This window comes from Opisthocomus hoazin, chromosome 7 (assembly GCF_030867145.1).
Source record: "Opisthocomus hoazin isolate bOpiHoa1 chromosome 7, bOpiHoa1.hap1, whole genome shotgun sequence".
NCBI lineage: Eukaryota > Metazoa > Chordata > Aves > Opisthocomiformes > Opisthocomidae > Opisthocomus > Opisthocomus hoazin.
Window position 1 is genome coordinate 5,566,993 of NC_134420.1, and position 24,466 is coordinate 5,591,458.

At 41.7% G+C, this 24,466-nt stretch overlaps 1 protein-coding gene across 3 annotated transcripts in view; it reads left to right on the forward strand.

The window, feature by feature from the left end:
- NELL1 (neural EGFL like 1) overlaps window positions 1–24,466 on the forward strand; it is a 302,534-nt gene that overhangs the window by 13,787 nt on the left and 264,281 nt on the right. For all 3 annotated transcript variants that reach the window (XM_075426698.1, XM_075426696.1, XM_075426697.1), the window contains exon 3: window positions 11,623–11,773. In XM_075426698.1, the coding sequence (XP_075282813.1) occupies window positions 11,623–11,773 (151 nt within the window). The remainder of the gene's footprint in view (window positions 1–11,622; window positions 11,774–24,466) is intronic.

Sequence of the window (24,466 nt, forward strand, 5' to 3'; positions counted from 1 at the left end):
AGTAATCATGTCATACTGTGCTGGTTTATGGCATTATGTCACGTGATTGCCTTGCCTTTTGTGGCCTATTCAGTGATACAAAATGCAGAACATTAGATTTTTATTTTTTTTTTAACAGAGCGGACAAAAAAATTGGTTTTGGCACCTGGTGTTGGCTGAAACATTAATCTAAATCCTTAGTTGTGTAGGTTACATACCTGCCAAAAGAGCAAAGTTAATTCTGTAATTCTGACAACAGGGATCTGTGAATCACTATTTTGGTTTCCTAAAAATCTCTCATTACAGTCTTTCTGTCCTCCCTCCTCCCTCCTTGTGTGATAACATTTTTTTATGTAGCTACAGCTGGGTTTCCCATTGGTCCTCAGTGCTATAAACAGGAAAAAAATAATACAGGACCACTGCAGCTGCACAGATTATTTTAGTGGGTCTGTCCTCCCCTTGCACATACGAATGACTCCTCCCTCTGAAGCTGCAAGTTTTCCATTTGGCATCAGTGGGAACAGACACCTCCTCCAGCTGACAAGTTTGTGTTGTAAAGCTTAGTTTGGTTTTGTGTCCCCCGTGCTTTTCTTTTTTTTTTTCTTTTTTTTTTATTTTCGTTTTTTTTCATCTTTTGTAAACTGGAAGGTAGCAAAGATGCTCTGAGAGCGCAACACGTATAAAACTGGATCTTGGAGGCTAATTGTTTCTGTGATGAAAGACCATCTACAGATGGCATTCAGACCTGCCTCTGCTTCTCTGTCTCCACTTTGGCTCATTGTGCATAACAATGTTGAAATTTTAAATCCTGTTCTTGGGGACTGGGGAAAATAGCAAAGCCAAGATGCATGGGAGGAGAGTGGGGTTTGTGCATGTGTCATGATTTTTCTAGGTCTGTGGAGGTCTCTACAAAAGTTCATCATGTTGATTGGAAAACGAAGCAGCACAGCCTTAAAACATGATATTTGTAGAATAATTTGGTACATGCTGATGACTTGGAAACCTCACGTGTTGCACTTTATCTCAAGTCCTCCTTATAAGGGAATCTTCTGGCAGGTTGTTGTAGGAGGACTCTGTGCAGTGTTAGTTACAGTAATCTTATTAGGGAAATGGTGGAAGTTGTTTAGGTTTACTTCATCGTAATTAATTATGAAGCCAGCACAAAATGAAGTTTCTTTTTTTATAATAGTATTGCCCACACATTTAAAAGTCATGGTCCTCTATGTTAGCCTTTTGTTCTCTGATGCTGGCAGTGCTTTTAATGTTTTCTGATGTCTTGCGAGTACCAGCTTTCAGATGGGATATTCTGCCTTTCTAGCTTTATGCCATCCTAATTGTTTCAAAATGTAGTTATTGGAAAAAAAAGTAAACATTATTGCTGGTGTTATTGCTAACGGCAAGAAATGCAAAAAAGGGGGACACATGTGGCAGTTCTATTTAAATAAAAGCTTATTTTCAGAAACAAAGGCTTATGGAGCAAAAGGGAGCTCTTAGTACCCCAAGCACGTTTGCTGTTACGGATGAACCCACAGCAATGGATGCTATCAAAGTTGTCATATTTTATTCATGAGTTGTGGTATGCTTGGGTGAAATAAGAAAAGCAATGCTCCAAATCATAATTATGGTGTAAAAAGATAAAACAGTTATTATTGTGACATTTTTTGAAAATTCTCAAATCTCTCAATTCGTATAAAACTTGTGGAGAATGACGAAGTATGTTAGCTGTATTTATGATTCTTTGTTGGGGGTGTGGAACACTTCACAAGCAGAATTTATACATATTTTGGGGAGAATATATAAATGTGTGCTTATGTGTGTTCCAAGAAACAAAGACAACTAGAATATTGAATATAAACGTAGAGGCTGACAGCAGAAATTATACTTCAGTAGAGAAGGGCTTTGACAAATATATTATGCCTCATGCTATTATCATGCAGTTAATAAATAAAACAGACACCCAGGATTTAATTTGCTTTAGCAATAACATGGAAGTGATTTTTCTGAAGGAAAGAAAACAGAAGGGAGAATTAGTTTATGAAACACATTTGTTTAATGCTTGTACAAATAATATGTAGAGAATAGCAAAAAACATAAGATTTTAGTAATAAATGAGCTAAATGCTTTAAAAGTAATTAAAAAACTATTTAGAGTGTGAAGTCATTGGGAGTTTCTGAACCAGGAGAGCACTTCAGCATATGCTTACTTTGAACTTTACGGATAATTTAATTGCCTTTACTTGGATTATTCATGTGATAAAAGACTTTACTGGACTGGAAATTAAAACATTTGTGTAGGTGTAGCCAGGTCTGTTAGCTGCCCCAAGTAGCATTAGGCGTTGTAACCTCTCTCTGCAAGTGAAGAAACTGAGTCAGAGGTTTTTGCTTTGCTGAAACTTCCCTATTAATGAACTACTTAAAACTGGTATTTTGATTTACATGTTTAAGAATGCACGTTTTCACGAGGGAGGCAATTTCTGGCTTCTGTTTGGCCTCATTGAAGTTAGACCGGGATTTTCGACAGAATCAAGAGAATTTAAGCATTCAGCTTCTCTCCTGCTTCAGTGGGATCTGGTACTTAAAATCTGTTTGAAAATCCATGTTATGGGTTACTTGTTGACTGTATCTGTCATATTCATATTAAAGTGAGGAATCCTAAGGCACTTCAGAAGTACTTAATGTTACTATTTGTTGCCGTATATTATGGGCAGCATTTATTATTATCTATAAGAAGGAAGAGTGCTAAATGAGAAATCAGAATTGTTACGTATTGCTTAAAAATGTAAATGGATCTGTCTCTCTGCATGCTCTGTGGAAAAAGCTTAAATTTTGTTTCTAGATTGCAAACACACTACAGGTTATAATGCAAGGAAAAAGTCCAAACTGCAATTAGTAGTTGTTTGCAAAACTTGGCTTCTGTATCTCATTTTTGGGTCTAGAAGCTCCTCGCCTTCTGGTAATATCTCCATGTAAGTTTCTTTTAAACAAATGCAGCTGAAGAACATGTTTTGTCAAGTTCAGTAAATGTTATAATTTAAAAAAATAATCACTTCCAGTTTTTTGGATCTGCGACTTCGAGCATACCTGAAAATGTTTTGTAGAAGGGGAGGAAAAAGTTGCTTAGCTTGCCTTTGCATGAAACCGGAACAGAAGCAGTGTTTTTGGGTGCCTCATTATTTTGTGTGACATTAGCATTTAACATATATTAAAATTGATCCCTGAGGTGGACAGTACTCCTGCAAAACGGACAGCACATTGGTAATGATTCTTAGCAATTACTGCTTTTTCCCAATGTTGCATACATTGCCACTGGCTCTGTTTGTATGTGCCAGGGTTGCTAGGGTAATCCATGCTCTTTCTGTTGAAATATTGTTACTGTTTTCCAAATCTGAAAATATCAGTCTTTATAGTGACAGTGACATGATACCTTGTCTAATACAGATAAGCATTGGAAAAGATGTTATAATCAGTGACTCCTGAACTAATTAACTAACAATGCATGTAATTTGATTAACTCACATGATTTAAGAGCAGATTGCATGTTTTTGGTGGTAGTGTAACTTCTGGAGCATTTCTACCAAGCATTAATTTAAGGGATCATCCATTTGTAAATAGTCTTGGTTTCAGCACGAACCTCTTGAGGAAACAACAGAGCCTTCTTGAGAAGGTAAGCCTGAACCCAGTAGCTGTTTAAAATATTTTAAACAAGGAAGAGTGGCTGCCTCAGTAGCAACAGGTGATATGTAGCGCTCAGCAAGATGAGCAGCGTTGTTCTGGGCAGGAACCTTCTTGCAAAGCCATTTGGTTTACTCCAGTTTTCTGATTTTGCTCCATAATGGCCAAATGGTTTGAAGATGCGGGCAGTCGCTGCACTATACATGTGCCCAGGCCTGCCGCTCATCCTTCTGCTGCTGGAGACATGACTCCAGTGCTTTTCTTGGTCATTCTGTCCATTTGGGTGGAAAAAACAAGGGCCCTGGAGATATGAAACCCATCTGCAGCAAAGGAACATAGGTGGCTGCCTTCTCACTTGGCACGTATTCGTGTCCAAGGCTTGTGCAATATCTGCTGCTCTGCTCGTTCCAGAGTACGCCATTTCCATGGTTCAGTTTGAAATGCTGATAAAGCAAACAAAGGACTTAGACTCTTTGACAACTACTTAATTAACGTGAGTGTGGTCATTCTAGCTAGTGCTCAAGTCGGGCCAATTTTCAAGAAGTGAAGAGTCTGACATTAAGCCACTAAATCAAGTAAATTATTGGTTGGGGAGAAACTGTGATTTGATAAGTAGTCTCTGTTTGATTTCTTTAGTGACTCAAAATTCTGCTGTCCCTGGCATCTAGAGTTTTAGGATTGCGTTTGTGATAGCTTCCTGCAAGGAATGAAATATATATATAATTTTAAATGCTAGATTAATTTTGTTAGGAGAGACCTAGTTGTAAACTACTTTACAAACGTGTACATCAAAATGACAGCTATATATGAACACTTATTGCCAGGGTGGTTTTGCATCATGCAAAAGGAGAGTTTACATTGAATTACACTATTTTTCCACCTTCTCTAGCAGAACTGCTTTTGCTGTATAGTCATGGGAACTTACCTTTGTAACATTAGCTATTCACCCTGGTAATTGCTCCATCCTCTAATTTAATGAAAACCCATTAAACCGAAACAATAATTAAAATGAGACATCATCTCTGTAGGAGGTTTGCATATTAAAATCACCAAGCATTTCACTGCAGACGGATCTTATTCTTGAGAAACAGTGTTTGAAGCAACATGTAAAAAGTGATTTATAATGAATAATCATAGTTTAGAAAGCTGTGCTGCTGTACATGATTTCCTACTGTTTATTACTGACTCCGAGTGGAGCTAGCAAGGCAGAAGCATTTACGGTGTCTTTTCGTACCAGTGAGAATACCTAGAAGCAGAGATGTGCTCATGAAAAACCATTGTGCCCTCTTTGGTCCTCCCTGGTAGCATAGTTTTTCCGAGAAGGGTGAGGTGTTTTCACTCCTCTCTCTGTGTCGCTGGCAGGTAGGACAAGCAGTGCTGGTCCCCACTGTTCCAGTGCAGGGGCCCCAGAGAGCAGCGTGGTGCCTGCTGAGCACCTTGATGTAAGCTTGCATTTATTTTCCCTTGGCAGTACCCCACAGCTTGCTGAAACCCACGCTTTAGCCTGGCTTGGAAGCAGTGTAGGCGAGTGGCAGGCATGGTGGATGAGTTTGGGTCTGTACTTACATGATGTCTAGGTATGCTGCTGCTTGGCTGGTGGGTCCATGCGGTGTGGTTTGGGCTGTCTGGAGCTTTAGTGCTGATAGCCAGACTGAGCACACAGAGGGCTTTGAAAGGTGTGCGTGGCTCTGTGCCTAGTGCTGTGACAGGAGCATGTTGCAAAGTCTTTTTGTTTACACAGAAGGTGAAATTTGTGTGAATTTTCTACCCACAGCTTAAAATAAAAAATTGGTGCTACCTGCGGACAACTTCATTTTGCCTTTGCTAGGCAGGGAGAGACAACTACCTGAAGTGTTTGCCCGCTTGGCAGCGAAATGGCTTCTTTCTGGAGAAAATCCCCATGGTTTGTTTCAGCATCCTTCTATGAACTTTCGGATCTGTTTGCGACTTGTGTGGACTGAGGAAGGGTTTTACAGGAGCAGGAAGGAGTGGGCTTCTATTACCAGTAGTGTTTGGGGTTGGTTGTTTTGGTTTTTGTTGGCTTTTTTGGGTTTTTTTGTGTTTTTTTTTTTTTTTTGACTGGTTCTTCAGAAGATGGTTTGTGGGACCAGTGTGCAGAAAGGAGTCTATGCATTGGATCCCAGTTGGACTCAGAGGCTTTTATGAAGCACTTGACTTCAGTGAGCAGAAGAGTTTTCTGATGTTGCCATGTGTTTTCATCCGGAGCAACTTTTAGAAACTGTCTACGCTGAGAGTTGCTGGTTTTGGATCCTCCTACTCTTGGTTCAGTTTCTGGAAAGCGGATGACTTAAAATGGGGCACTGTGTTTGGTTTTCGGTTTTGGATTTTTTATTAATAGAAATTTCAGTTTTATTGTTTTTTGCCCATGGCAAGATAAAAGCAAATATGCTGCAATATTTGATTCTTGAATTGCTGTAGCTGAAATCCAGAATCTTTGTTGTTACAGGGTTAATTTCTACTTGCTCGTCCAAAGTGACTGTGCAAAGGTTCTCCGGAAAGCATGCTGAAACAAATAACTTTAAAATGATTGAAGGTACCAATAAAGCAGTGTGTTCTGCAGTATGTTCCCTACCAAAGCAAGGGAGTAAAAGGAAAAGGTGTTCAGGCAGGCTAGTGAATGATGAAACATATCTGTTGCTTCAGAAAACAAGGCAAATGCAGGGTCCTGCACCTGGGGAGGAACAACCCCATGCATCAGTACAGGCTTGGGGTGGACCTGCTGGAGAGCAGCTCTGCGGAGAGGGACCTGGGTGTCAGTGGACGACAGGTTAACCATGAGCCAGCAGTGTGCCCTGGCTGCCAAGAAGGCCGGTGGGATCCTGGGGTGCATCAAGAAGAGTGTGGCCAGCAGGACGAGGGAGGTTCTCCTTCCCCTCTACACTGCCCTGGTGAGGCCCCATCTGGAGTACTGTGTCCAGTTCTGGGCTCCCCAGTTCAAGAAAGATGAAGAGCTACTGGAGAGAGTCCAGCGGAGGGCTACAAGGATGGTGAGGGGACTGGAGCATCTCTCCTATGAGGAAAGGCTGAGGGAGCTGGGCTTGTTCAGCCTGAAGAAGAGAAGGCTGCGAGGGGACCTAATAAATGCTTATAAATATCTTAAATGTGGGTGTCAGGAGGATGGGGCCAAACTCTTTCCAGTGGTGCCCAGCGACAGGACAAGGAGCAATGGGCACAAACTGAAGCACAGGAAGTTCCGTCTGAACATGAGGAAGAACTTCTTCCCTCTGAGGGTGACGGAGCCCTGGCCCAGGCTGCTCAGGGAGGTTGTGGAGTCTCCTTCTCTGGAGATATTCAAGACCTGCCTGGACAAGGTCCTGTGCAGCCTGCTGTAGGTGACCCTGCTTCAGCAGGAGGGTTGGACTAGATGATCCACAGAGGTCCCTTCCAACCCCTACCATTCTGTGATTCTGTGAGTTGATTTAGAACTGAATTTTAGTGTCTTTCTGTAGTGGAAGCATCTATTAAAGCATAACTATTTCCCAGAAGGATTTGTATTCAGCTTGTAAGAACTGGTTCACATTTTTCATTGCTTAAAATTCCAGACCAAATGGTCATCTGCTTACTACCCTTTGTGCAATGGATTGTTGATACTATCATCAAAGTACGTCTCGCAAGAAGTTTGTCTGCTTTCCTAGCGTAGTTCCTTTCTTTCTCCAACTCATTTTGTCGTCTTCTGTGTAGTTAGAAGTTACAAGTGTCAAAAGCCTGAGGTTTTAATTTTTAGTTGCCAAAGCCGGTGATGCATAGAGCAGTGGATCGATGCAGGAAGAGATGACTTGAGGGCCTAAATCAGGTTGGTAAGGACTGACCCTAATCCCCAGTTATTGTACCTTCTTAATTCCATTTGTCGTGTTGGGTTAGTGCATACCAAAATACCTGCACATTTCGTATGTGCGAGGTAAAGCTTGCCCTGACCTCAGTGGCCACGCAGCAGTGTTACCTTTCATCCGGACTGGTCTTATGAAATGAAAACAAACCGATGCTAAAATAAAAATTTGAGACTTATTTTGAAGGTGCTGAATGTGAGTATCATGAGTAACTGCAGTTGCTGGTGAGATTCGTCAAGGTGGCCGAGCATGTAAGAACTTGCTGTAGCTAAGCAGGGTGCTGTGGTCTTCCTCTGCAGATCCTGGCCAGAGTCGTGCCGCGGCTGCTGAGCCCCTGTGTAAGTGTAGCCCTGGGCACGGGTTCCTCTGGCCGCTCCTTTAGGCCTGGTAGCGCAGTGCTGGTCGGAGGCTGACTTGGGCTCCTGCAGTACATAGCAGCCAGGAGAAGGCAAGGTGGTGTCCCGAGGAATGGGGGAGATGGTCCCAGTCAAAGAAATGTGGGACAGCAGGGACTCAGTGGGTTTGGCTGTCTGGCAGACGGCACCATTGCTCTGTGTTTTGCATTTTTGCTTGGACCTGTGCCTTAAGAAAAGGAATTAAAAGCAAACAACAAATATGCTCTCTTTTTGACATAAGTGTGTCTTCTGCTTCTCTCTTTTGCTGAAGGTAGAAAGTTGTCTTTGCTTGATGCTCTGAGATGATTTGTATCTGTTGTACTTTCAAATAACTGTGTATGCTTGCTTTTTTTTTTTTTCTTCTTGTTTTATTTTAGAAGCACTCTGGTATGTTTAAAAAAACCCTCCAGACAGTCAGTATTTCAAATTAAGAAAATATAATCGCATAGAAGGGCATGTGAAAGTTGTATCTATGGTTGTTTATTTATTTATTTTGCTGAGATTGCATTATCATTCAAGCATGAAGCGATGTTTCACTGAAGATTACTGTATAAACCTATATTGTTCTATATTATGTAGGAAATACAGCATTTTATTACGAGCAGACAGTTATTTTTATAGAGAGCATAAAAAGTATTTTCCCTTTCAGGCACCTGTGGCGAGGGGGTGTATGTATTCTCAATTTTTCTTTTTTTGAAGTGTGAAAATCAACCTGAAAATAGAAAGCTCTTATTCTAAATGGATCGTACTGCCAGTTCATTTGTACGGTACTTTCTGCAGAAATCGAGCAGAACACAGAGGACCTGCCCAGCGATCGCGCAGCATGAGGAGGGGCGCTGCCAGAGGGGTGCTGGGGGGCTGTCCCATGGGATGATGCAGTGCTGGCTACGCCGTGCCCTCAGCGAGGCCTCACGTGGCTCCTTCCCAGCGGCGGGACCCCAGGTTGCGAGCCCAGGGCCGCCCTCGGCACCCCAAGAGGTTTATCATCTCCGTACCGCCAGGTCACATGCCCTCTGGATCCTCGTGAGCCCCGGTGGGCTCCTCAGCTTGCAAGTCCAGTTGCCGGCTACCGGATTGCATTTGCCATCTTGCCACTGAATTGCTGGGAAACTCGCCTTGTTGTAGTTGCTGAGGTTGAGTTGTGAAGAACAGCATTTCTGTAGGCATTTCTGCATCTGCAAGTAGGATTTCAGTTGTCTAGTGGTAGGGGGTGTTTCTAGGCACTGGTACCTCCTCAGCCTGGTAACGAGTAGACCTACTACAAGGAAACAGCACCATACTTAGATGTATGCTCATTATGAAAATGCTAGTCATGTAACTTCCTTCGTACGAATTGTATGTGTGTTGCAAAGCAGGATGTAAATACTGTGTGTTATCTAGTAGATTGAACCCAAGATTCTGGAATTTTGTGAGCTGATTATCTGTGCTATATATTGATTTGAATCAACAGAGAACGAATATAAGGTGTTGTATGTGGTTTTGCTGTATTCATGACTATGAAGAGGTGATGGAGTATAGCAGAATACTTCAAATTATATTTCTAGCTGGAGTAGTCAGTGCATTGATTATTCATTCATGATTCCAACTAAAGAATCCTATATTTTTGTATAAATTTTGGTGGATAGCTGGCAGGATGTGGCTTTATATCTGAGTCCCTCTATAACGAGAAAATGTTGGACTTTGCAAGGCTTGACTGAATTTTTAACGTATATTTTCCACCAACAGCACTGCTTGTGCTTTCATGTGAAAGGATTTTTGCAAGCTCTGTTAAGTCTTATTTCTGGCAATTATGACACCTTTAAGAAAAAAAAAATACAGAATCTTGTAAGATACTAAGATTCTTAACCTTCAAAATGAGGATAACCAGCTGTCAGGTCTTGGACATTTTATCTCTGAGTCTTTTGCCTTGGAACTTAGTACCAGTGGATTGTCTGTCTATGTAGACAGCAAACTGGATATCGGAGAACTTACTGGTATGTGGGGCACACAGTTTTGTGTCTCCTGCATCAGCTTTTTTAAAGAAACTACGTAGTATTTATGACCAGTAATAACACCTGCTAGGTGAAGATAATGATACAGATAATGAAATCTTATAGATGAAGACAAAATCTGGTCTTTTCTGCTGGATTGTTTATTCCTCCATTCCCCTTTCTGATGGCAGGGAAAACGATTTCTGTTCTTTGAAGCTTTATTCTCTGCTATGATAAAAGTGGTGTGGGACAGACAAATAGTTTGATGCTGTAAAGTGGGCATTGTATTTATTTATCAGATGAATTTGAGCCTCTGGTAAGATTTTAAGTGATGACTAGTGATTTTTGATGTCTAATTTGCAGTACTTCTCAGAGATGAGCTTTTCAGAGTGCAAGTGTGTTAGGCATTCTGAGCGTGTAGGCTCATTTGTGGAGGGTTTTAAGCTGCACAGGAAGAATTGAGACACCCAATTACAAAACATGCTTGAATACTTTTTTTCTTGGAGTTTAGTTTCAGTCCATGGCACTTCCTCAGTGGTTGTATTTCTGAGTTTCAGGTTGTTTTTCCAGCTAGTCTCTCCTCTTTCTGTCTACAAAGCCTCATTTAATGACACAGTGTGTTGTGTGGTGTGTGTGTGTTTTGTTTTTTTTTTTTCCTTCCTTCTCTGCAGTGAAATTCTGAATTGTAAATCTCATCACTCCTTTGTGTGGTACAGCATTCATGCTGGGCTGGGTTCTGAGGGTTCTGTAGAGTTATATGGTTTTCTACCAGTTGAGAATTTGTGCCGGCATTTCTGGCTTCAAAGTAAACCTTTTGAAAGGAAGCATGCTGGGTTTCTAATTGGTTGTGACATCCAGGAACTGCAAGTGGCACAGGTCTTGCAAATGTGTGACAAAGGCCCAGCATGAGAGACATGGCAAGGGTGGGAAGGTGAAATGCCAGGATTTCTCCCTTTTGTCATTAATCATCTTTTGGAGTGATGATACGTTGTGAATAAAAGGACAAGATAAAAATGAATGTGGTGGGAGGTGGCGCATATGAATCTTACAAGATCAAATATGAGAAGGCACACTGTCGCTTGGACATCAGCAGGATTAGTGAGGCTGAAATATTTCTGGATCTGCCTGGTCAGACTGTAGTTTAATAAATATTGCATGAGCTGTCGCGCTTTGTTTAAACTGAGAAATCCCAGAAACGATAGCGGATTGCAAGCGTGTCTTGTATTTATTTCTCGGGCAGAAGCACAGCCGTATAGCATTATTAGCAATAATAGATCTCTGCCTTACACAGTGCAAGGACAGGTTTCCTCTGATGTACGATGGAGAGGTGGTAACGGAGTCAGTGGTAAAAACTGAAATTGGAGCTTGGTGAATTGTGTTGGGAGAGGCAGTGCCTGAGATTTCTCAGAATTTAGGAGCCTATTTATCTGACTGCAGCACACCTTATTTACAGCAACTTAATCTGCTCACAGCAGACACAAATGGCTCAGCATCCTGTTAAAAATTCTGTCAGAAAATCAGTAGCTGACCAGTTGTGAACTTGTCAAAGTGACAAGTGGGCATGCTGACAGAAATGGCATTTGGGTTTTTTCACTGAACAAATGCAGTGGTGGAACATGGTAGATGACTCTCAAAAGTGAAGAATATTGATGGGAAAATGAAAAATATAATCTGAATCTTTCTGACTTAGCGTTTTTACTGGACTGTTGTTTCCCCTTTTTTTTGTTTTTTTTTTTTTTTTTTAAAATAAAATTCTTAGATATAGAAAGAGAAATCCATGCAGCGCCCCATGTGAGTGAGAAGTTAATTCAGCTCTTCCGGAATAAAAGTGAGTTCACGTTTCTGGCCACCCTGCAACAGAAGGCATCGACTTCTGGAGTTATACTGTCCATCCGAGAGTTAGAGCACAGGTAAGAGGAAATTGTTTCTCTCTTGTAGCCGTAGCAACATAAAAGATACTGAGTGCTCAGTGGTCCCTTTTGACAATGTGTTGAAATGGTAGATGTACAATCTGACATGTAAGTTAAAGCCTTTCTCTGGAGTTTGCAATTTGCTACTTTTTGCTAGTTGTTTTTTGTTATAGGAGGAATGATTATTTATATATCCTGGTCTGTGAAATAGCTTAAACAGATCAAAACCAATGTAGTATAGACTATAAGTGCAATGCACTTTGTAAGTTACAAACCTTGTAATGCACTGTCCCTTACTAGTTTACCATATGCACTTTGGAGTTTGTTTTTTCATAAAAGTTAGACTTGCATGTTTCCTGCTTTATTATGGTTTATAACATTTTAAAATAATGTTTTCGTTTTTGAGATTCAGCAATCAAGCTATTAAGCAATTAAGCTACTTGTGCTTCTGTATGGTGATGTGTATGTTTTTGTCCTGACATAAATACAGTATATTCTTATTTCATGTGTGTCACTTTTTTTTCCTTTTCTTTCGTTGTCAGTGTAGAAGGAAAAAAATAGGTGTCTCTCATTAGATATTATAGCAGCAGACATCAGTTTATTATTAAAAATACCTTGTATTATGGTCCATAATACAATTCCAATGATGTTTTGATGTTTCAAAGTGTGTGTTGTGTCAAATAGTCTCCTAACTGTAGCTTTGTGAATGGTTTTTCTGTAATTTCTTAGCGCTTGAAGGACCTTTGTAATCTAGTCTGACTTTCTGTTGTAGTGCAAGTAATTCGACGTTCTTTGGTTGCTCCCATTTCAAATATAATACCAGTCATTCTGCAGCATTTCTTCTAGGGGAAAAAAAATCCTATTGATATTTAATTTTGCTGATCATGTACATGTCACACAACTGTTAGCCCAATTTTTTACCTTTTATTGAGAAAATATATGAAGGAGAAGGCAGTGGCTTTATTATGACCAAATCGTTAATGATGGCTTTTGCTAGTGCGACTGCAGAGATGTCCGGACAAGGACGGCTAAGGGGAGGACACTGCTACTTCCTTATTCTATCATCATACTTTTCTGTCACCTCTGCTTTCTTACTGGTCCCTTACTTTATTGCTTCTTTCATTTTCCAGGCTATTGTCTTAATATATAAGAATATTGTTTTACATTACCCAAGGATCCCTCCCTCCAACTAACTCTTCCTGTTTTCCTTCCCTCAGTTCCTTTTGTGGTTACATTTTAATTCCTTCAAGCTGTTCGAGGCCATTGTAGCTTTCTGAAGTCATGGTTAACAGGATCAGTTTGCCATGTGAAGGAATTTTTTTTTTTTTTTAAATTTTTTATTTGAGAAAGAGGACATTAAGGAGAGCCATTAACAGAGGAACATTGTCACATGTAGCAACACATGCATGCACTCAGCAAAATCCAAGGTCAAACTAGACAGGTAATGACGGTTATACAATGCAAGGCACGTGGATTTTCAGATATGGCCTCTTCTGAGTTTAGCTGCTTAACTCTTCTATCTTGACAAGCAGAGACAGAGGCTCCTAGAGAGATGTGCTATGCAGGAGTAATCTTGGTTGAAGGTTGAACAAAATGTGCTGCTGATGTCCTTCTTGGCCCTGAGGTTATCTCTAGTATTCCAAATTAATAGACATCTGTTTAAAAATATATATAGTTGAAGGATTGGGTGCTAGTCTCACTTAAACCTTTGTAGTTGTGTGCAGTAACTGAGGTAGTTTCAATCTGTGTAGTTCTGTGTGAGAGTTGCAACAGACATGTCCACTGTTGCTAACGGCTGCTGTTACATTTGGAATGTCAGATGGATTACTCCAATTATCCTCCTTTTCCAGACTCATTGTGTATCACCTAAAACAGACTTATTGTTTGAATCTCTAGTTTCTTAAGTTGCTACTTGGACCTTGATAAGGATAGTGCTTTCAAACCCTTAGGTCTGTAATGGCAGAAATTACAAAAGTGGCTGACAGTGGGGAAAATACTTTTTAACGCTGCTGAAGAGTAAAGAACAAAGATTTGGGGCACTGCTGAAGAGGACCCTGGTTACATTATAATCAGTGTAGTAGCAGAACTGTAGATATTTTTGTGATGTTGCTCTAACTGCTCAGGTCACTCTGCTCATCGGCTTTGCATGTGCACTGAAGTGGGTGCAGGCCCCTGATGCACTGGGAAGGCTTTTTTAAATTCTTGCTCCTACTAAGCTTTTGATAATTAGCATGGTTCTGTTCTGGTGACATCCAGTTTTTTATCAAGCTTTTTTCAACCTTCCATGTGTCTTCAAGAATAGACAACGCAAAGAGAATAGTAAGAAACATCATTATGTTTCGTCATGATTAAGACCTATGGAAACAACTATAAGGGTACACTTATTACCTAACCAGTATAGTTTTTGACTATGGAAAAGCCAAGATCTCCTCTCTTATGCACAAAATAGCATATATTATAGTTAAGGACATAACGCTTTTTAACTTAGCAGCATATCGGAAGTGGCAAAATTAAAAGTTAGAGACTTCAGAACTTGCAGGTGATCAATAACACCTGAATAAAAGAAGGTGTGTTAGCTGTTGGTCCTAGATTTCATATCTTTATGGGAGATGCCTTTTTTTGTTGTGCACAGATTTAACAGTTGACAAATAGATTTTATTCCATGCAACAAAAAGGTGTGTGTACATGTGCATACACACACACACGCAGATGTATATTCCAAGTATCATACATATGCCAACATAACAGCATAACTAGTTCAAAAGCTGGTGTTGAATGGTGTATATAGTGGAGGTGATCACCGTAAGGTACAAGTGAAACTTATGAGGTAGTAATACATAGAATGCTCATTTACTTTTCGTTTCTTCAGTAAGATTTAGTAGGACTTTGTTTTCCATTGATAGCATGGAATTCTGAAACTAAGATATGTAGGATATTTTAGAAACAAGTAGGTAAATGGATCTTAAATCTTCATGAACAACAAACAAAAATATAGTACCAAAAGTATTAAAATAGATGAATAAAACTTTCCTTGAAGTCAGTAATTCAGATATGCTGTTTTGTTATAATAAATGGATATTTCACAACAATTAGGGATTTGCTGTTAATTTATATGGTCATTTGATGGACAGGATTTATACTACAAAGATGATAAATGCATCTTTGTTAATGTTTTATCTTGTTGAGTCAGCTTAATGATGATAAAGAATTTGTTTTCATGATCCAAATGTATTAAAATACAGCTTGGAAAATTGAAAGCTTAATTAACATAGATTAAGTCTAATTGAACAGTCTGATAGTATGTGCGGACTGTGTATATAGTTATTTGGAATACAATGGTAAATCTGAAGATTTTTTTTTTTTTCTAAATTATAGATAACAAAGTATAATACAGGATGGAAAAACATGTTACGTGGGGATGCAGAACATGGAAACTGTTTTCTTTATTGGAGAGTTATGGTAGCCTGTTCTTCCTGGATCTCTGTGAGCTATTTTGCTCCCAACTTTTGACTCTTCAGACCACCAAGACACTTGGCTATCAAGATATTTGAGATCCTACCTGTAATGAATCCTTATTTCAACAGTGATTTAACACAGTTTTATCCAAATTTGTCCACCTGCTCCTTGTCTGCTTTGGCCTTGCATGGTCCAAAGCCCAAGAAGATAAACTAGATGGAGTTAACATTGCCTTTGTGCTGTTTACTTGCTGGGTTAGAGGTATATTGATGGTTCCTTCACACTGCTGGCCAAGATCAGTACCTGGAGAGATCTGTCAAGGATGTTCAGGAGCCCAGGCTGGTGTTATTTGAAATACTGTCTTTCACCAACAGAGCTGACTGATTTCCTGACTACTCTGGGGCACAATTTAAAAGCAACTGACTGCTGTAATATTTTCTTTTCTTGTTGATGTGAAAATTTTGCCCCCCCCCCCCCCCCCCCCATTAGCCATAAACTCTTTCCATACTTTGTCTATAAAAATAGTGAATTACAGTGAGTGGGAAAGGAAAGGATTTGTGTACTGGAATGTATTCTATGAGTTTTGGTGATTGGAAACAAAGTAAGGCACCTGGAAAAGAGAGGTGGGCATTCTTTTGGTGAGTAGTCACCCCACTGACTAGCTTATAACATTTTCAAATTATTTACTGCCCAGAATTTGAATAATGATATTTTAATTGCTGGGGATTTTTTTGGAGGTAGCCACCATTGAACCGCTACTCGTGTCTAAACATGGTAGGCCTAAAGTATCAAGAAGTATTGAGTCCAGAATGTTTTTTCTGCTAATGTACAAATCTGAACCTTCTGAAGTCAAATGAGTAGCACAAGTACACCTTATCTGGGGTTCTGGTACTTATGTGAAAGGAAGTACAATCTTAACAGTATGTTAAGCCACATGAAGTGGCAGCTGGCCACCAAGCCATCATCTGGTCATGATGTGGGAGGTAATAACTCTGGATCAGGTTTTCTTATCTTTCATCAGGCAGAATTCCCTTTGACTTTTTGAAAGTAACCTGTAAGGTTTTTACTTGCTCTGTAACAAGCTGCCCTCCAAAGAACAATTTTCTTCTCAGCCTTTGGTTTATTTTTGTGGAAAGCAGAGAAATTGGGCATTGTAATGCAGAATATGCAAAACTAGTCAGCAGAGGAGCCATTACCCATGAATTGCACATAAGAAAGAGGATAATATCCTTATTGACCTTCCTCTCAAGGTCTCCTTATGTGTGTTTTTCAAGGTCCCTGAGTCTTGTGTGTTGTTCTCCTCCACCCCTTGCCTTCCCAAAGAAGTCATTGTTGGTTTTGTTACTCTTGCTGGTTACTAAAGAGGCAGGATGAAAGACTAACTGTGTTGTAAAATGCCAGGTTTGTTATTCCTCTGTACTATTTTGTGTGTCTCATGTCTGTATTCTCTGTTTGCTTCATGTTTATTAGTACTAAATTTCTATCCATGTGTTGTCCTTCTTCCTGAAGAGTGCTTCAAAATGAGAGATCCCACCATGACAGAACTAGGGAGTGAGTCATAAGGTTAATGTTTCTAAGCACAAGGGAGTGCTAGAATCTTTATTTTCTCTAGATTTTCTGAGTTTTGTTCTTTTTTCTTTGTTTTTATGCTTATAACCTATATCTGGGACCTGAACTTCAGAAAATTTATGTCATGCCAAATATTGTGAAACTTGTAAGGTAATTGTGCTGCTATAGTGAAATGGATTTATCGAGTAGAGAATTTGGCCCTTCACTGCATAACAGCAAGCTGTGCTGATATAAATATTCAGGGGATTCTGATAAATGTGTCAGGCTCATAGTGAACGATTTTTGTTCCTAGCGAGTCAGTTGTGGGTGGGGAGGGGAAGTAGGCACGGGACTCTAGTACATTGTTGAATACTTACCCCCAGTGACACCATGAACAGCTTCTGGAACTGTGGAGGAGTAGACAGAAAACTGTATGTTCACAAATAACGGTTGGAAGGCTACCAGGCCATAATATGTTTGATTAAAAACACAAAAGCGTAACAAGCTTGTTAAATTAAACACTGAAACCTAATTAATGAAAAGAAACCTATGCAAGTGACTTCTGACCCTAGTTATAAACCTGAAAGATTGGCCTTACTCCATGCTGAGTTTGAGATTATTCTCTGCAAGCTGTGTATATGCATATTGGATTCTGAGATACCCAGTGTTCATAAAGGAAATGAAAAACTCTGCAAATGTATCCATTAACCTTTTTCTTTTAGGGTAAAGGCCACATCTTCATTAATATTTATGTGTAGAATTGCTAAACTGGAAAGCTGTACAGAGAATGTAAAGATCCAGCCCTGCTTCCATCCCTCTGAATGAAGTGTTGTGAAATACGTTGGGCATCTACACACCTTTTTCTGTCTGTCTGTCCGTCTTTCTTTCTGTCTTTCTTTTTCTTTTTTTTTTTATTTTTTAAATAGCGGAACAAGCAGGTGAGCTTTGTTTCTTCTAGGTATTTTTTTTTTCCCCAAAAAGTCTTGAGAGATGCAAATACAAATAGAATTGGGCCCACCTGCTTCTGTGCTTGGGGTTAAAGTATGCAGAAGAGGAAAATGAGGAAGAACTATTATATTCTATAGATCTTCCACTGATTTAAGTGTTGTGAAAGAGGAGTTACTGCTTGAGGAGCTACCTTCCATCTTGTGGCTCCCTGCTGAGAGCAGGTGTTTTATGTACAGTAGGCTGACAATTGTTGTCTCTCTGAAGCATTAACATGCTGCTGATAACCAGCCTTTGAAACACATTGATTGGACCTGGTTGGCAATTGGAGCAGAATGGCTGACAGTTTGAAGGTCTTTAAAACTGAATTTGGACAGTGCAGAAATGTTGTGGTCAGCCAGGAGCAGGATGTGTGGGTCCCCCAGGAGTCTTCTCCAACATGCTGAGTTACTCTCTTTGCTTGTTTTATGACCCTCTGATATAAGCAAAGCACCAAAATACCTCAAACTTACACTGAAGGAAGCTTTCTGAAAACTGTCTGCTGATTTGGGCTGCTCACAGAGAATGTTACTTTCCTAGTTAATAAGGTGGTTAGATGTTTGCAACATGTTATTAATAGATGGTCATTGGCTTGCTTGGGCGTTAGGCTGGGTGATATATCTGATTTTTGGGTTTTGTTTGCAGTTTAGTAATGATGCCTGTGCGCTTGCCTTGCCATCTGACAGGGAGGAGGGTCCGGGTGCCTGTGCTAAGGGCTGCCAGCTGCGGAAAGCTGCCAGTGCTCAGGTGGCAGCAGGGAGGGAAGGAGGGGAAGGAGGAGACCTGCGGGGCAGGTGCAGACTAAGGGCATCCAGAGAGCGGCAGGAAGCAGACGTGTGGCCGGGCCTTGAGGGAGTGAAAAGGAAAAAGGTTTTTTGCTGGCAATCTAACAGAAATGTGGGGAATTTGTCATAACATAAGAAATCACTGAAAAGCTGCTGAATTTGAGAGCAAGACGGGAGGGAAGAACCATCCTTGTGAGGGCACAGCAATCAGGGTAATTTGTTTTCAAATATTGTAGTTCGACTCAGGTGGCGGATCTCATTAGTTTAAAAGCCTAAGTAATCCTCGTTTATTTTATTAAAATCTGGTGTTTAGAGACTGTGGATTTGGGGGTCCCCTGAGCTGAGTTCTTGCCACAGTGATGAGCGTGAGGGCGGGAGAGATCGGGGCTAGGCTCTTGCTTTGGTTACAGCTCTGCTGAGTGCTCTCTGATCACACTGGCAGCTCCAGGCTTCTGCGTACCCACAGTGATCCCTGAGCTACTGCCAGCTTAGAGTCCCAGGTTAGCCTTAAATAATCGACAGCCTCTGTGCAGAAAGTCCTCGGATACAAATGCTTTGTGGACTGCAAATGGTCCGCTGGTGCACTGGGGAACCGAGTGTTTAGTCAAGGGTTTGGGATGATAAGTCCTTCAAGGACTACTTCAGTGCGTAACTGGGGATTGAGTTCCTTGCTAGTTACAGTGATAGTGTGTGCAGAAGGTGACTTGGTTTTGAAGTGGTGATATGTAAAGAAATGATTCTCTTCTTTTGTCAGGTTACTCTTCTGTCAAGAGTAGTTCTTTGGTTGACGTGCCATATTGCAACCAAATGGCTGTATCTGATGCGAAGGATGAGGTAGGAATGAGCAGCCAGGAGGGTGAGGCCATCTCTTTCAGGAGTCGTTACACTAGAGCGCGTCCCTTACTGTGAGATCAACCTCTACTTGTTGTGAGGGAATAAAATCAAATTTCTCCCATTGCTTGGCCACTTCTTGCAGATACCTACCTTTAGTGGAGGTGTCTTGGTTCTTGTAGGTGTTTGTGTCTGTATGTGTGTGAGAACAGTGGGGGGGGGGGGGGTTGTGTGTTTTAGAGGTAGCATCTAAGGAGTCGTGACTTGACCTTACTTCAAATGATAGAACTATTTTCTGTCCTGCTGACTGTGTTAGCTCTGAAACCTGCTAAGATGCTGTACTATTTTTAGGTACTACCTACTTGGTTTACTATGAACAGGAGAGAGACCAGGTCTTTTTCAGATAGTAGGTAGGTAGCAGCCACAGTGAAAACAGATTTTTAGACATGTGAAATGGAAACATAGAATCATAGAAAGTTTTGGGTTGGAAGGGACCCCTAGAGGTCATCTAGTCCAACCCCCCCACAGCGAGCAGGGACACCACTAACTAGATCAGGTTGCTCAGAGCCCTGTCCAACCTGGTCTTGAATGTTTCCAGGGATGGGGCCTCCACTACCTCTCTGGGCAACCCGTTCCAGTGTTTCACAACCCTCACTGTAAAGAATTTCTTCCTTATATCCAGCCTAAACCTACCCTGTTTTAGTTTAAAACCATTACCCCTCGACCTGTCACTGCTGTCTCTACTAAAAAGATTGTCCCCATCTTTCCTATAGGCTCCCTTTAAGTACTGAAAGGCTGCAATCAGGTCTCCCCGCAGCCTTCTCTTCTCCAGGCTGAACAAGCCCAACTGTCTCAGCCTGTCCTCATAGGAGAGGTGCTCCAGCCCTCGGATCATTTTTGTAGCCCTCCTTTGGACCCGCTCCAACAGTTCCACGTCCTTCTTGTGCTGAGGGCTCCAGAGCTGAACGCAGTACTCCAGGTGAGGTCTCACCAGAGCAGAGTAGAGGGGCAGAATCACCTCTCTTGACCTGCTGGCCACGCTTCTCCCGATGCAGCCCAGGACACGGTTGGCCCTCTGGGCTGCCAGCGCACTTTGCTGGCTCATGTCCAGCCTTTCGTCTATCAGTACCCCCAAGTCCCTCTCAGCAGAGCTGCTCTCGATCCTTTCATCCCCCAGCCTGTATTGATAGCGGGGATTACCCCGACCCAGGTGTAGGACCTTGTACTTGGCCGTGTTGAACCTCATGAGGTTCACACAGGCCCACCTCTCCAGCTTGTCCAGGTCTCTCTGGACGGCATCCCGTCCTTCTGGTGTCTCGACCGTACCACTCAGCTTGGTGTCATCTGCAAACTTACTGAGGGTACACTTGATGTTGCTGTCCATGTCATTGATGAATATATTGAACAGCACCGGTCCCAGTACGGACCCCTGAGGGACTCCACTCGTCACTGGTCTCCATCTGGACATTGAGCCGTTGACCACTACCCTTTGGCTGCAACCATCCAACCAATTCCTTATCCACTGAACGGTCCACCCATCAAATCCATGGCTCTCCAATTTAGAGAGAAGGATGTTGTGGGGGACTGTGTCAAAGGCTTTACAAAAATCCAGATAGATGACATCCATAGGTTTTCCCTTGTCCACCCTTGTTGTTACACCATCATAGAAAGCCACTAGGTTGGTGAGGCAGGACTTGCCCTTGGTGAAGCCATGCTGGCTGTCTCGAATTACCTCCCTGGCCTCCATGCGTCTTAGCATATCTTCTAGGAGGATCTGTTCCATGATTTTCCCAAGCACAGAGGTGAGGCTGACAGGTCGGTAGTTCCCAGGGTCTTCCTTTCTACCCTTTTTGAAAAGGGGCACGTTTCCTTTTTTCCAGTCACTGGGAACTTCCCCTGACTGCCATGACTTTTCAAATATCATGGAGAGTGGCTTGGCAACTACGTCAGCCAGTTCCCTCAGGACTCTGGGATGCATCTCATCAGGTCCCATGGACTTCTGTACATTTAGGTTCTGCAGGAGGTCCCGAACATGGTCTTCACTTACAGCTGGAGGGATTTTAGCCTCCTGGTCTCCTTCATGCCGTTCATCGACTCGGGAGGGGTGAGGAGAGAGGTTGCCAGTGAAGACTGAGGCAAAAAAGTTGTTGAGTACCTCAACTTTCTCCTCATCTGCTGTTGCCAGTTCGCCGGTCTCGCTCATGAGCGGGGGTACGCTTTCTTTGACCATCTTTTTCCGTCTGACATACCTGTAGAAGCCCTTCTTGTTATTTTTCACATCCCTTGCCAAGTTCAGCTCCAGCTGTGCCTTGGCCTTCCTGACCCCATCCCTACACAACCAGGCAACTTCCCTATACTCTTCCCAGGAAGCCAGTCCCTGCTTCCACTGCCTGTGCAGTTCCCTCTTCTTCCTTAGTTTGACCAGCATCTCTTGCCTCAGCCATGCCGGTCTCTTCCCTTCTCTGCCCGACTTCTTACACTTGGGGATCGAGAGCTCTTGCGCTCTGTGGAATACATTCTTAAAGACCTGCCAGCTCTGTTCTGTTCCCCTGTCCCTGAGGACTGTTTCCCAGGGAGCATAAATGCTTAAGGTCAATCCTTACAACACATGCCATGAAAATGAGTAGCTGCTTTGTACCAGCTCGGACTCCAGCTGTCTTTTAGCTGGCAGGCAGATGTTGGGGTTATTTTTTTTTCTTTATATGATCAAAGAAGAAAATGAATTTGTATTTGGGTGACCTTTGCCCAGTTGCAGGTACTCAAATGCATATTTTGAGCATCATAAATGCTTAATGCCTTGTAGCTTGCATGCCCGGCTGCCATGTAGAAGGTCTGCAGAACAAAAGACAAAATGTTTATTATAGAAAATGTCAGCGTGGGTGTGTTTGTTGCTAAATGTTTCAAGCTAAGGTCGTGTAACATGATTCCCGTTGTCCTCAGAGTGGTGTGAATGGAAAAATGAAGTTGTTTAATTGATGTTTGTTTGAAATGAAAGGATACAAATGTTTGAAAGAATCCTGTTTAGGTAGCCAACAGCACAGTGAAGTTGAACTTTGAGGCTTTTGCTTGAGAGGTTTGAAAGAATTTAGTATTGAGTTTTGGCTTATTTTGGATTTGCTGGAATAGGAGGAATACTTCTGAAATACAGTAGGTGATGACAGAGTCCTTGTCTGTGCAATGTATGGGATTCAGCTTTTGCATTTCCTTTTGTCGAAAATCAATCTGATTTTTCGGCAAGATGCCTTCGTTGTCACAGATGATCCTTCTTCGATTCACGACATCTTTCATGTTACCTGATGTCAATCTGATTTTGCTTGTGAGCTTTGATGATATCAGTATGTAATCGATGCCACAGTAGTAAATCTTTAATGCCTCATAAGTGAAGATTTGCCATGTATGGTTTTTCTGTGCAGCCTCTCAATCTGTCCGTATTTAAACTAGCTGCAAAAAGTAGCTTTATATGGTTTGCAAGTATGCATATGTAGTGGAGGACTAGATCTGTACACTTGAACACGAAAGAGCATTTCTTCCAAATCCAGTGTTTGACAGTGCGTAATGCTTCAGAGCTTGGGATCTTACTCTGTCACTTTGTAGTAACTAGGGTACAAGAACAGTGCTTGTGGAAACAACTGAAATATTTGCCTTGACAGCTGTAACTTGTTCTAGTTTTGCATCCGTACAGAACTGTGGTGACAACAGCAAGGTGAGTGTTTACTTTTGTTTGAAGAGATGCATCTGTTGTTTCAGAGGCACTGCTATTGCTCTATATGGCCTCCCTGACAGTGGCTATGGTCTTGGGCGTACGCCTGCCAGCTTAGCTGCAGCATAGTGTACCCGGTGCCTGGTCTTGGCCTGACTTGCTTTACACTGGGGAGCGTTAGAGCAAGATCTCAGTTACTCTGATGTTGCTGTCCAGGCTGTGCCACTTGGCAGCACAACCAAAGTAACGATGTGCTGTGTGTACCACTGTGCACACAGACTCGGTCAGTGGTAAGGAGCAGCGAAAGGCCAAAAGTGTAATGATCTGTGATTCATCACAGAATCTCTGTAGATGGAAAATCCTGAAATCTGTGTGATAATGGATGCAGATTTGTTGGCTGTTTGTCTCTGAACACATCAAGAAGTGTTTCTGCAAAGATGCTGAAGCACAGTCTTGCCTGAAGCGATTTTTATCATTAAATGTCATTAAATGTTCTGATATTCTGCTTGGCACGACGCTATTATGAAATGAAATAGTAATGTGCACAAACATGTCCAAATGGGCAAATTTGTGCAGAAGCTTCAAGAACTTCTACCTGTTGACATCAAATGGGCTGGTCTCTGAACTTCCCTTCTGTCTGCTTTGCTATAAAACATATAAGAAATTATGCCTTCACCAGACTGTCAGAACTTTCCAGAAGCTTCTGTTCAATAACAGCCTGATTCTTACTTGGCAGTGATTTTTTCCAGCAGCTGAGACACCTGACATCGTAGTGTTGCTGCAGCATGTGCAAGGTGATGGTGCTTCCATCCCTGAACTCCTGTGGCTTTGTGACCTTCTCCCACACCATGTTAAGGAGATGCACAACTGTTTTGACTAGATGGCAACCCCAAGTTTGTACATACTGGCAGGGATGCCATCTGTGCCTGCTGCCTTGCCCTGGGACATCTGTTCAGTAGCTCTAAGAGCATCTGCTGTAAGTGCTGGTGCTGCTCCTTGAAAGAGACTGTGGGGCTTCGTTTGGCACTTGATCAGGGATGACAAAGTTCTAAAGTCGGAGTGATAACTCTGCTTTATTTGTGTTTGAATGTGATAAAGGGGAAGATTTCCAGAACTGAATGCAAAAAGTAGTTTTGCTTTAGTTCTTAGAGCTCCTATTGGAGCGTTTAGTCAGTATTGCACTTAGCAGATGGTGCCCTGTCTTCATTGTGGGTATTTTAGTGTCTTGTGATGGGTGTTAGCTTCGGAAAAATCAGAAAAAAAAGTGCTGTATACACTAAGGATATTCAGAAGGACATGTATCTCAGAGCTGTTCTTGGCGTGGTATCTTAGTTGTAGTCTGTGGGCCCGCTCTCTTTTGGCCACTTCCACCACCTGACAGCAGTAAAA